Source organism: Pristis pectinata, chromosome 22 (assembly GCF_009764475.1).
Source record: "Pristis pectinata isolate sPriPec2 chromosome 22, sPriPec2.1.pri, whole genome shotgun sequence".
Lineage (NCBI taxonomy): Eukaryota > Metazoa > Chordata > Chondrichthyes > Rhinopristiformes > Pristidae > Pristis > Pristis pectinata.
Genome location: NC_067426.1, coordinates 746,487 through 760,613, shown reverse-complemented (window position 1 = coordinate 760,613; position 14,127 = coordinate 746,487). Strand labels below are relative to the sequence as shown.

The 14,127-nt window shown below is 43.6% G+C and overlaps 1 protein-coding gene across 4 annotated transcripts in view; it reads right to left on the bottom strand.

The window, feature by feature from the left end:
- Positions 1 to 2,741: 2,741 nt before the first annotated feature.
- Positions 2,742 to 14,127, bottom strand: part of LOC127581658 (uncharacterized protein KIAA1522-like) — a 161,872-nt gene continuing 150,486 nt past the window's right edge. For all 4 annotated transcript variants that reach the window (XM_052036236.1, XM_052036237.1, XM_052036238.1 and 1 more), the window contains exon 7: positions 2,742 to 6,895. In XM_052036236.1, coding sequence (XP_051892196.1) covers positions 6,846 to 6,895 — 50 coding nt within the window. In that variant the 3' untranslated portion in view covers positions 2,742 to 6,845. The remainder of the gene's footprint in view (positions 6,896 to 14,127) is intronic.

Here is a 14,127-nt window from a genome sequence, read left to right as displayed (position 1 = left end):
TCATGACTAATACAGTCTGAGTCTCAACACCACTTTCACACTGCGTCCCCATTCAACTTGACTCCTGTCTAGTTTAAATGGTTCTCAGTCTGAACATTAAATACATTCAGTGATTCTACCTCCACAGCTCTCTGAGAATTGTAAAGATTCATGTCCCTCAGATAAAAAATATTCCTCATCTCTGTCTGAAATGAGCCACCTCTTTAATCTGAGACTATATCCATTAGTGTTAGATACCCCCACTCAACCCCCTTCAGAATCTCACTGGTTTCACTATGACCACCCCGTTATACACCGTGAGTACAGGCCTGATGCACTCAACCTCTGTTCATACATCAACCCTTGCATCCCAAGAGTCAACCTGGTGAACCTTCTCTGCACAGCCTCCAATGTAAGCACAACCTTCCTTAAATATGGAGACCAACACTGTGCATAGTGCTCCAGATGTGGGCTCACCAGCTCCCTGTGAAGTTGCATCAAAACTTCCCTCCTCTTCTCTTTCATAGCCCTCACAATACAGGCCAACATTCCATTATCCTCCTTAACATCCTGCATGCCAACTTTTATGTTTTCCCCTTTCTATTTGTACACAACATTTTGTAGACTTACCTCCCAAACTTAGCTTAGAGTAATGATTTCTATTTGTGCCGTTAACTTACCTACCTTGTTACAGGTGCTACCTGCATTCAAATAAAGGCCCTTCAGTTTTGTCTTTTTACCATTTTCCCTGCTGTGACTCCACTTGGAGGTAAACTCTTACATTTCTTTGCACCATCTCTTCCTGAGACTCTGGTTACCATTACTTGTTTCATTAACCTGGGTCATCATTTTATCCTAAGCTTCCCCTCACCAGATCCCACCTTTCCACCACTTAGGTTAAAGCCTGATCCACAGCCCAAGTTATCACATTGACTAGGGCCAGCCTGATCAAAGTGAAACCCATCTCAACACAACAGTTCTCTCTTTCCCAAGTATTGGTGTCAATTCCCCATGAACTGAAACCCGTTTCTCCCACACCAATCTTTGAACCATGCTTTAAAGTTTATGATTTTACTTGACCACAAATATCAGTGGGATGAACATAGCCAGTGCCTGATTTTGGAGACGATGGAATAAATGTTGGGCAGGGCACCAGGAGATGGTGACATTTAAAGTAAAGACAAATTATTCAAACTTTTCAGAACTCTCCAGATACAAAGCAGTCAATAGCAAGAAGCAAGACCTGGACAATGGGTAGATAAGTGGCAAGTACAATAACTTCCATAAAACAACCATCTCCAAAAAGGCAGAGTTTACCTCTCCTTGATATTCAATGGCATCAGTCTTGCCGAGAGACCACCATCAACATCCTTGGCGTCATTATTGACCAGAAATGCACCTTAATCAGCACAGGAATGTTGTGGCCAAAAGAGCAGTTGGAGCCCGAGTTCCTACAGCAAGTGACTCAGTTTCTGACCCCCAAAAACTCAACCAGATTCAGCAAATATGTAAGTGAAAAAGCCCAGATACTTAAAGCAATATTAGATCTCACTCATCACTTCATGTTTGTTTGTGCTCATTCACTCTGTCACTGGTGACTCTAGTCTTCCCTATAACTATGACATTTTTCCTTCACATTACTCTATAGTTCCTGGAACTCAAATTGGTTCCATCTAGGAACAGAATGGCAAAGGCTCATCCAATTGGCCATTCTCCAGGTGTAACGCCAGAGTGAGCAACAGAAAGGTTCTGATGAACCAGGCCCTCAGCACCAAGACCAATCCTTTTCTTCATCCAAGCTCCATATATAAAGCACAATCTTCCTACAATGTAGCCATCATTTTTCAATATGAGATCTTTCTCCTAGTGGTTCTAGCGCTCCCACCCTACAGGGAGATGCAAATTCCAACTATGTACCTGCAAAAACCCAGAAAATGTTCGGAAGTTCACAATTTTAATTTAGCAATATCTTCTGACTTATTCAAGAGAGTTCAGGACTGATAAGTAGTCTGTCAGTTATCTGACATAATTTTGTTAACTTCCTGTATTTCAGAGGATCAATTTGAGCAAACAAAAGGTTTATTTCAAGTTTAGCTTTCATAAGTCGGGGGATCGAGTTTAAGAGCCGCAAAGTGATGATGCAGCTTTACAAAACTCTGGTTAGGCCACACTTAAGAGTACTGTGTCCAGTTCTGGTCGCCTCATTATAGGAAGGATGTGGAGGCATTGGAAAGGGTGCAGAGGAGATTTACCAGGATGCTGCCTGGATTAGAGAGTATGCATTATGAGGAGAGACTTAAGGAGCTAGGGCTTTACTCATTGGAGAGAAGGAGGATGAGAGGAGACATGATAGAGGTATACAAGATATTGAGAGGAATAGATAGAGTGAACAGCCAGCGCCTCTTTCCCAGGGCGCCAATGCTCAATACAAGAGGGCATGGCTTTAAGGTATTGGGTGGGAAGTTCAAGGGAGATGTCAGAGGGAGGTTTTTCACCCAGAGAGTGGTTGGTGCATGGAATGCGCTGCCTGGGGTGGTGGTGGAGGCTGATACATTGGACAAGTTCAAGAGATGGTTAGATAAGCATATGGAGGAGTTTAAGATAGAGGGATATGTGGGAGGAAGGGGTTAGGTGGTCTTAGATGTGGTTTGAAGGGTGGCACAACATGGTGGGCCGAAGGGCCTGTATTGTGCTGTATTGTTTTATGGTTCTATGGTTTAATTCCTCAGTGCAGACACATTAAAGTGAGACAGGTTGGAAATTCATTTGCTAATTTATTAACAGTAGAGAAATATATATATATTATGTCATTTCACTAGTAATATTTTCCTAAAAATATTTGAAAATCAGTTTATACCCTTAAGTGATTAAGTTTAAGGCCACAGCCCACTTTAATTCCCAGCTAGGCTGGATCTAAAATGCAATATCAAATATACAATGTGCAGAAAATCCTTATTCCTTTGCATTCATACTGCAGTAATGATTCATACAATTGGCAGTACAGACAGAAGTCAGGGTGAGGAATGAGGGAGCTGGCCCACACATCCATTTGGACAAACCGGAAGAATAGCATTGGGTAACCAGAGAGGTAATTGTAAAAACGTTCAAATTCATGGTCATGTACCAATGTTAACGTTTTTTAAGTAATTCCATTAATAGGAGGTTGCAATTTACACGTTCAAAAGACCAGAGCGTCCTCGTGGTTGTGGCATACAGGGGAGCTTCTGTCAAAGGGCACAATGCATCTGGTTTGCCCTCATGAACAGCATTACTACCTAATTGCCCTGAAGAGGTAAAGGGATGAAGCACATGGTATGAGGCCTGCTCTTTTCAGTGTGAAATATACCAGCTCACTCATCCCTATTGGGAAGTTTAATCCAAATTGCAACAATTGGGATAGTGCAGAGTGTGGAACAAAACATCAAATGATTCTCAGTAGTTTATATTACAACATAATCCCATGGAACTTTTCCTATAATACTTGTTACAGCAGGAAACAAGGGAACCCCATTAGTATAATGATTCTAATCCCCAACACAGAGTCCTTTCATTGGGAAGCCCCATAGTCACTGGCATGGGTGCAGGGAAGGTTTGAATTGTTCACAACCCATGATGTTTGCCCTTTGTCACAGCAGAATTCTGTCAAGAATTGGGTACACAAGGCACGGCTCTTGAAAGACATCTAGTAAAAAGACAGAGTTCTTGCATGAGAAACTACTGGTCCACAATGAAGATACAGAGAGTGATGAAATGTTTAATGCAATAGTCAGTTAGGGTTGTGAAACTGAGTCTGAGCTTCTAAGAGCACCCTGAGAGACTGGGGATTAAGTGTCAAATTTAAGACATAGCAATGTGGATGAAATGCATCTGTTGTCAATTTCACCCCACCTCAGCAATCCCCCCACCCACAGCCCCTGCCCTCCCCTCCCTCCCTGGCCAAACCACATTGACCTATTGGCCTGTAAACAGTTTGGAAATACTAGCCTGCAATCATTTGGCATTTGCTGATTTAATGTTCATGTACACCCACCACATAAATAGGCCTTTCAACTGAAGAAAATAAAAGTTTTATTTAAATATTAATTTATGTAAGCCAAATATTGCTTTATTAATTTGCACTCACACTCTTGCAAGTGCACTATTCAAAGAATCTTCAGAACTTGTTGGTACTACTGTTCTGTTCAAGAACCCTGTAAGGGTCAGTAATCTAAGTTTGTTTCTTTGACATTTTCTCAGCACTTGAAATGAAATATAATGTGCCAAAAGCAAAATAATTTGCATTTTTCACTGTGAACATAGCCAGCTTAGCAAGCAAATCAGTTTACAAAGATGCATACCCATTATTTACTGACCGTTGATAAGTTTATAATTTCCCCAGAGATGAACCATACCCACTTAAAGACCGTTCAATTGCTAAATCAAACTGAAAAGCTGTAACAAGTTCTACTATACAGAAAATTAATTATGTGTATGTATGAAATTTGGCAGTGAGTATTAAAATCTATGCAATTATTAACATTTTAGGCTTCCAATGAACATTTTGATTTGAAATAAACAGTGAAAGTACAACTGTACCTTGCACTATGGTAATGAATAAGAACTAGGTGAACATACAGAGGAACTGAATATTAATTTGTGTGCATACATGGCAATGAAGGGAAGGATTCAGATTATGCTACTGAACAAGTTCTCCTGGAGTCCAGTCAGACAAACAAAACACTAATACTCACTGCAGGATTATGTTCACACTAAAGTTCCTCCTCTACAATGTAACGGAAAGCTACTGAGTGTGATTCAGAACTGGAAGGCTATTTAGATGGTCAGGGTAACAGAATGATGTCAATGGTTTAACTTTCTCAGTGGTGTCACCAGACCTTCAGCTGATAATCACCATGTAACTCAATCCAATCAGCAGTTTTGAGAATAACCCGCTTCATTCAAGGTGGGTTCTGGCTGAGTTCTTCATTACCCATTGAATATTAGCAGAAAATGATAGAGAATTGTGTTTCTCCTGGAAGGAGATAGAAAGAGAGAATTTGAAGATCCAAAGGAGGAAACTTAAAGCAAGAGTAAAGGACTTCTGTTCTGTCCTCTTTGTAAAGAGGTAACAGCTGAGTGTCGAGCAACAAAGGGGCTTCATTTGTATTCTCTTTGGAACCTATGAAGTTAAGGAAAAGCTCATCCATTTTGGAAAGGATAAGCCAATGCAGATGTGATATCAGGAACGCTGTCTAATCTTCACTGTCTATTTACAATCAAGGCAAATGCAATTGCAGCTCTAACTGTGCAAAGTATTTATATTTCAGGAAGACACAGGTCACTTGCTAAAAGCAAGAATATAAAGATCAGGATGGAATGCTTGGTCCAGTTTATCGGAGTGTTTTCAGAAAGTTCCAGATAGCAGCAAGAACGTTTACCACACAGTTCCTTCTCCAATTTTCTTATGATGGTGGTGAAATAAAGCTTGTACATCATTGGTCCCAGCCAACTCCAATTAAAACTTATCATCCAGTGAAGGATGCTACAACTGTGCAGAAATAAATCAGTGGAATGGATGTAACTTCATCTCCCACCCCTCTATTAAATGAGATGTGTTCATATCAAATTACATGTGACAGCCTCCAGTGGTGTCAACTTCTCATGCGCCATCTATTGGTTTGTCAAATAAGTCAAGAATTAGTCAATTTATGGCTCATGTTCTGCAGATTATAAACAGCAAAACAGAGCCCCTCACTTCACCATTTCATAGGAGACATGTGCTCACTTAGAAATCAAAATCTTCTGCTCTTTCCCACCGTTCATTCCCAAACACTGAACTCATGAATCAAACCAACTTGCTACAATCCAGTGATGATTATTAAGCACCTTTAATTCACTGGTTAGCCAATTGCCTGAAGACATGCAGGTCAGTTATCCAATCGTTCCTTAAGGTGACTAGACCCAATATGTTGGAAGTGGTAACGTTGCTAGCTGGAAGCTGTCACTTTGCATGTTATCAGCCAGGCACTGCAGCTTGTGCCCAATCACCCATTGACCACTCCAGTGTCCAGACCATCCGACCTTAAGTTGCTGCAACATATTGGGAGACACACCACAATCTTCAGCTGAAGGCACAATGGGAGGGTGGAGGAGTTGGTGGTGGAAATGACCAGCAGCTTGTGAAAGCCCAGTGACTTTACATGTCTTATTGGATGAGGTTCCTAATCATTCTGAGGGCCTGTGATCAAGTAACTTACTCAGCCTCAAACACTGCCTGGTTACAGCACTACTCCTTGATCTAAACAATAGGGGATTGTCAGTTTGACAGGAATTTTTGTTTTGATTTCAAGTTATTAATGGTTTTATGCATGTTAATAAAGACAAGAGATTTCTAGATCATGAGTGGCTGTTGTTTCACAGATAAATCAATCCCAAACCCCTCATTTGATATAAGTGTGTTTCCTACTGATTTTTTTAAACTTTTGATTGGTTCTTTAGACAAGGGCAATGATATAACATTCTCAGCTGCAGCAATCTCAGACCACATTGTATGTGCATCAGCTTGAAGTCCAAGCCATACCATGCACATCCACAAGGGGGCTGATAATTGCACGATGCAGAATGAAGGTGCCCTGGTTCCTCTTGTGAAAGTCATCTGTTGAACTGTAACCCCAGCACATTCACTGTTTCAGAGGATGCATAGCTATAGTAAAGAGTCAAAGGTGCAGCAACCATGGCAAACTTTTTTTTTGCATAAAAAAGGCTATAATTTTTCAACAATAAGACTGTTCCGAGAAACATTTCTTTGGATTGTAAGGCCCAGTCCTCCAAGGAAGGTATCTTCGACCACTGTCTCAGCGAGATCCTGAGGATTGACATGGAGTTCTTCAGTCACCCTTACACAGAGACACTTGTCCGTTTCCAGTCTTCACTTTCCCTAAATTTAGGAAGAAAATGTTTTAGGTGACAGGTGTTCAACACAATCAGTGCAATGACAACTCATTCACAGTTACACTAAATTTCAGTTCAGCTGTCAGTTCAGACAAATTTTACCTAAATCTGGTTTTGACACTTTCAATGAGAGAGAGAGAGAGAGAGAGAGAGAGAGAGAGAGAGAGATGCACATCCAGAATAAATTACTGGCCGGTGGTTGAATGGGAAGCCTCGCTATTTTCCTCCCTAAACCCAGATCTATGGAGGTCAGATGATGCAAGGATGGATGTTGATCCCTTCCTGATTGGTGTAGCTCAGCCACTAGAGGGGAGAGAGCAGAGGTCATGCCACTGCTTTGATCTGAAGCTGAGCAGAAACCATTCCTTCCTTTTCCCTCTGCTGACAGAAGGCAGGTGTTTTCCTGCAGTGTGACTTCAATTCCTTAACCATAATGTACCACACATGAACCTCTGGCTGAAAGTAACGGATCTCAACCATCTGCAATAAACACTTACGTGATATCCAACGGAAATATTTAACATCACCAATGGACCGGTCTGGGAGGGACGTGAGGAAAAAGATTTTTTGGACTTTGGAATGCAGGGCTTGGGGAGGGAGGAGAGATGAACAAAAGGGAGTTGTGTAAGTGTCCGAAAGGAAAAAAAATCATCAGGCAATGGAGAGAGGGCAAGAGAGTCGGAGAAGCTTGACTGCTCCTGCAGAGAATCAACATCAATTTGGTGGGAGCAGCCTCCTTCCTCTTGGAACCATGCTGGGGTTTGGTTGGAAAAGAACACTGAGTGAAGTTCTAACACACACCCAGCTGCAATGGAATCAGTCTGAAGTTTACAGAAAATTACACAGTGGAAAATTATTGTTTTTACTTCATAACCCAAACCCAGTGCAAACTGGAAACCTCCCACTGGAAGGATTGCTACGTAGATTCAGTGCTGCAAATAATGCACAAAATCACCTACAAATCTGAAGTGTCACTTCCAAATAGAAGTACTCACCCCACGCTGTAGACTTCATTCAGACACAATATTTTATCATAATCCTTGCTCCAATGTGCACCAAGATTTCATAAATAGCAACCTGCCTGATCCCAACAATAACTGTTTCAATTCACCCTGTCTCCTGAACTGTTGAGCTGGAAAGATTTCAAATGATACAAAGCTGGTTCATAGAACAGAGAACAGAACAGCACAGGAACAGGCCCTTCAGACCACAATGTTGTGCCAAACTAATTAAACTAGCAATTAAATTACTAACTAAACTATTCCTTTCTGCCTACACAATATCCATATCCCTCCATTTTCTGCACATTCGTGTGCCTATCAAAGAGCCTTTTAAATGCCTCTATCGTATCTGCCTCCACCACCACCCCTGGAATTGCACTCCAGGCACCTACCACGCCCTGTGTAAAGAACTTGCCCCCCCACATCTCCTTTGAACTTACCCCCTCTCACCTTAAATGAATGCCCTGTAGTATTAGACATTTCAACCATGGGAAAAGGATATCGGCTGTCTATTCATGCCTCTCGTAATCTTATGAGCTCCTATCAGGTCTCCCCTCAGCCTCTGCTGCTCCAGAGAAAACAACCCAAGTTTCTCCAACCTCTCCTCATAGCTCATACCTTCTAATCCAGGCAGCACCCTGGTGAACCTCTTCTACAACCTCTGCAAAGCCTCTGTATCCTTCCTGTAAATGGGGCAACCAGAATTGAATGCAATACTCCAGATGCAGCCTACCTGGAGTTTTATAAAGCTGCAACATAACTTCCTGACTCTTGAACTCAATGCCGCGAATAACAAAGACAAGCATGCCGTACACCTTCTTTACCACCCAATCAACCTGTGCGGCCATGGTGTCAGTTGTGAGTTGTGAAGAGAATGTAAAGGCCTTCAGGAGCACAAGATGTGGTAAGTGATTTGCAAACCATGTGGTAGACAGAGTATGACATGGACAAATGTAAGGTCATCCACTTTGGCAGAAGAATTGAAAAGTAGAGTGTCCTATGAATGGGCATAGATAGGGTAGATGGTTGGAAACTTTTCAATCCCAGCCTCCGGTGCTCTGGGATTGAGCAGCATGAATCTCAACATTCGATTCCATTCGCAGCTCCTCAGCAGATGAAGTAGCCTGTGCCTACATACTGCAAGGCCTAGACAAGGTTCAGGCATGGGCTGATAAGTGGGAAATAGCATTCATACAGTCATAGAGAGGCACAGCACAGAACCAGGCCCTTGGCCACCGAGTCTGCACTCACCATCAACCACACAATCACACGAATCTATTCCTATTTTGTTTTCCCCACATTCCCATCACCACCCTCCCCCCTCCCCCCCCAGATTCTACCACCCACTGGAGCCAATTACAGGAGCCAATTAACCAATCAACCCGCACGTCTTTGGGATGTGGGAGGAAATCAGAGCACCTGGAGAAAATCCATGTGGTCACAGGGAGAACATGCAAACTCCACACAGACAGCACAGGGGTCAGGATTGAACCCCGGACTCTGGTGAGGCAGCTGTTCTACCAGCTGCTCCACTGCACTGCCCGTAACACCAAGATTCCAGGCAATGACAATCTCAAACAGCAGACTCTAACCAGCTACCCTTAACATTCAATCACGTTACCCCACCATTGATATCTTAGGCATCAGCATTGACCTGATATTTCAGTGGACTGCAAGAGCAGGTCAGAGGCTGGGTATCTGTGACAAGTGACTCACCCTCTGACACCATCAACGAGATACGAGTCAGGAGTGTGAGGGAACTCTCCGCTTGCCTGCCAATAACTCTCAAGAAGCTCAATGCCATTTTGTGTCAAGTAACCTTTGACCTGCTCTTGTTCTCCCCTATGTACCACCCTACACAGTGGCTACATCTACAATTCCTCACACAGGCTCTTCCAACAGCACCTCCCAAACCTGCAATCTCTGTAAGATGGACAAGGGCAGTGGACGTGTGGTACCGCCACCACCTGAGGTTCTCCTCCAAGTTACACCATCCTGACCTGGAAACCTATCATCAGTCCTTCACCCTACACCTCCATCCCCCAACAGCATGGTGGGAGCACCTTCACCAGAAGGACTGTAGTGGTTTAATAAGGTGACTCATCACCACCTTCTCAAGGTACTTAGGGATGGGCGATAAATGCTGGCCTCACCATTGATTCCCAGGATTTTAGCAGGGTAGGCTCACAATCAGAAGACTGCACAACCATCCTTCAGTCCTCAGGTTTGCCTCCCTCAGTGACATCAACTTGTACTGACACTTTTCATAAATTCCACTCACAGCAGTCAGTTCTCTGCCACTTGATCCTGCCCTGCCCCGCCGTGCACAGACCACACTTCAGCGCCACCTCCTATCTCTTCCAATTCCATCAACGCCCAGAAATCTAAAGGTTTCAGTCAGAATGATGGAGCATCACTGTCTACTGGGAGAGGACACACCACATGGGATATAACTGTAGTGCCTGAAAAGGCAGGAAATGGAATTGGTTCTGAGTTTTTGAGGGAGGAACCAAAAGTCTGATTTGAAAAGTATTTTGGACAGATTCAGTGAATCAGGAGATCCAAGAAGTGGGAGTAATACAGCCAAAAATATGGCCATCAATGGTAGGAACGAGGCTCTTTTAATAAGACAGAAAAAATCCTTTGTGTATTTTTCTGTATTTTATGTTTTATGAAAAGGCTCTATCTTTAGTTGCAGTGTGCTTGTGGGAGTGGTTCCTCTACAAATCACTTAGGGACTTCTAGATATGGGTCAAACTACAAAAGTTCTGGGTTAAGGAGGACACAAGAGACACTGTAGATGCTGGAAATCTGGAGCAACACACACAAAATGCTGGAAGAACTCAGCGGGTCAGGCAGCATCTATGGAGAGAAATAAACAGTCGACGTTTCGGGCTGAGACCCTTCATCAGGACTGGCAATCCTAATGAAAGGTCTTGGCCCGAAGCACCAACTGTTCATTCCCCTCCATAGATGCTGCCTGACCTGCTGAGTTCCTCCAGCATTTCGTGTGTGTTGTTCTGGATTAGGGTAAGTGGCTGATCTTGTTTCCTGGTGCTGAAGAGGCAAGGTCTCACAGTTATCGATCCATGCTTATCGATCCGCAGTCATTGATCCACTGTTACAGATCCATGGTCATCGATCCACACCCATCGATCCACACCCATTGATCCACCACCAGTAATCTGTGGTCATTGATCCATGCTAATCGATCACTGATCGGCGACCATTGATTTTGTTTGGTATATATAAATGACTTAGATGAAAATGTAGATGGGTGGGTTAGTAAGTTTACAGATGACACAAAGATTGGTGATGTTGTGGACAGTGAGGAAGATTGTCAAAGGATACAGTTGGATACAGATCAGTTACAGATATGGACAGAGAAATGGCAGATGGAGTTTAATCCGGGCAAGTGTGAGGTGTTGCACTTTGGGAGGGCAAATGTAAAGAGAAAGCATACAGTTAATGGCAGGACCCTTAACAGCATTGATGTAAAGAGGGATCTTGGGGTCCAAGTCCATAGCTCCCCGAAAGAAGCAACACAAGTAGATAGGGTGGTAAAGAAGGCGTATGGCATGCTTGCCTTTATTGGTTAGGGCATTGAGTAACAGAGTAAGAAAGACACGTTTGCAGCTGTATAAAACTTTTGTTAGGCTGCACTTGGGAGTATTGTGTGCAATTCTGGTTGCCCCCATTACAGGAAGGATGTGGAGGCTTTGGAAAGAGTACAGAAGAAGTTTACCAGGATGTTGCCTGGATTGGAGGGTATGTGCTATAAGGAGAGGTTGGACAAACTTGAGTTGATTTCTTTGGAGTGTTGGAGGCTGAGAGGAGACCTGATAGAGGTTTATAAGATTATGAGAGGCATAGATAAGGTAGAGAGTCTGAATTTTTTTCACAGGGTAGAAATGTTTAATACTAGAGGGCACGCATTTAAGGTGAGAGCGGAAAGTTCAAGGGACATGTGTGGGGCAAGGTTTTTACTCAGGAAGTGGTGGGTGCCTGGAATAGGCTGTCAGGTGGAGACAGGTACGATAGAAGTGCTTAAGAGGCTTTTAGACAGACACATGAATAAGCAGGGAATGGAGAGATATGGATCATGTACAGGCAGGAGAGATGTAGATTAATTCGACATTGTGTTTGGTGTAGACACTGTGGGCTGAAGGGCCTGTTCCTGTGCAATACTTTTCTGCAAGTTGACTCAGCCCCAAGCCCCAGTGTTCCCAATGTAAGCAGTCATGTCAAGCAACCAGGACCCACCAACGTGGTTTCATCGCCTCCAAAGAGGAACATCAGCTTCAGGGATGCTCATAGACATCAGTGTTTTATGTTGTTTGATTGTCCAGGTTCCACTGACAGTATGCAGCAGTGGAACAGATTCCTGTATCTCTCTTTGCATCAACTTCCATCTTTGTTTCAGGACCTGGATCTGCCAACAATTCTGTTGTCACGCTTGCTTTAACTCGCTAACTTTTGTCAGATGATTTCGATATTTCAGACCCCACCCCTGGCTCTAGACCCCGCCCCCGGCCCCAGACCCCACCCAGCCAACCCCACCCCTGGCCCCAGACCCCACCGCAGACGTCAGACTACCACGGTCGCAAGGCAGGTCTCTTTGTTTATACACTTGGAATAACCAGGGTTACTGAACTATAGTAACCTAGAAGGTGTCCAAATTCAGCTTTGGAAGAAGAATTAAAGTATTCTGGCCACTGATGGCTGCTTTATGTTCCAATTCCTGAGCAGAGGGGTAAATGCTGTAAATTCTAGACTGTCTCCCTGCACGAATATCACCGTTAGACAAAGACAATAGAGCCTGATGGAAATGGCTGGAGCTGCCTTCACAGTGACTTCAGAGCACAGCAGGAATGCTGGGCAAAGGGTGCGGCTAATGTTGGAGCAGGAGGTAGTTAAGGTTAGATCGAGGCATTTACCTTCTTTAATTCCTCCTTTACTGCCTCATAACAAGTTCATGCCCAGACTAATGTCTCCTGTAAAATGAGCTTAGAAATACCTTCACCACACCTAGTGAAGTCACTTAATACAAAAATGGACTCATATGGATATTTGCCCACTTGAGTGGACAGAATAGTGGAGGCCACAAGAATCCTTGTAAAGGAATGGGTGCTTCCCTCCTGGAACCTGGAGCAGAGCTGATGTGAAGACGTGCCAGATGTGTACTGGTGTACAGGTATCCCTGTGATAACCTCCTGCTTTGAAGGGGTTAAGGAGAGGAGGCCCTGTGATCTGCCACCACTGGAGTAGTCAATGTGATACATTCACCCTCCTCTCCAATTGTCCTGCTGGTGGGTCCCTTCACTGACCTTTGTAAGATGTTTTAAATACTTCACTTCAATGTCACTCCCTTGACTGACAGAGTAGCAGAAGGGAAACTCTTTGGTCAGGTGGGTTATCTTGCTAATTTATCTGTTTTACTTTGCAGCCATTTGCTTATTAACCCAAGGTTTGTATAAACCACACAAAAGAAATGGCAGGCTCTCTGATATCAGGAGACAATGCACACAAGGTCACAAGATATCGGAGCAGGGGTAGGCCACTCGGCCCCTCAAGCCTGTCCCACCATTCAATGACTGAACTATGCTGACCTCAGCTCCTCTTCTGTGCCAGTTCTCCATGACCCTCAATTTCTCGATCTTTCAAGTACTTATCTACCTCCACCTTCAACATTTCTAAGGCATACAGTACGGAAACAAACCCTTCAGCCCGACTCATCCATGCTGACTGTGCTGACTGCGTTGCCCAGTGAACTAAGTCCCATCTGCCTGCGTTTTGCGCAAAGCCCTCTAAACCTCTCCTATCCATTTACTTGTATAGGTGGCTTTTAAATGTTGCTAATGTGCCTGCCTCAACCACTACTTGTGGCAGCTCGTTCTAAACATGCACCACCCTTTGCGTGAAGAAGCTGCCCCTGATGTCCCTTTTAAGTTTCTCGCCTCTGATCTTAATCCAATGCCCTCTTGCCTTTAGTACCCCCTCCCTGGGAAAAAGACTGTGCTTTCACCCTGTCTATGCCCCTCATGATCTTATACACCTCTGTCAGGTCACCCCTCAATCCGTACATTCAAGGGAATGAAGTCCTAGTCTACCCAACCTCTCCTGTAACTCAGGCCTCCAAGTCCAGGCAACACCCTGGTAAATCTTATATGAAACAAAATATATGAAACAAAAAAAAGCTTTTATTTCCTGATCTGTC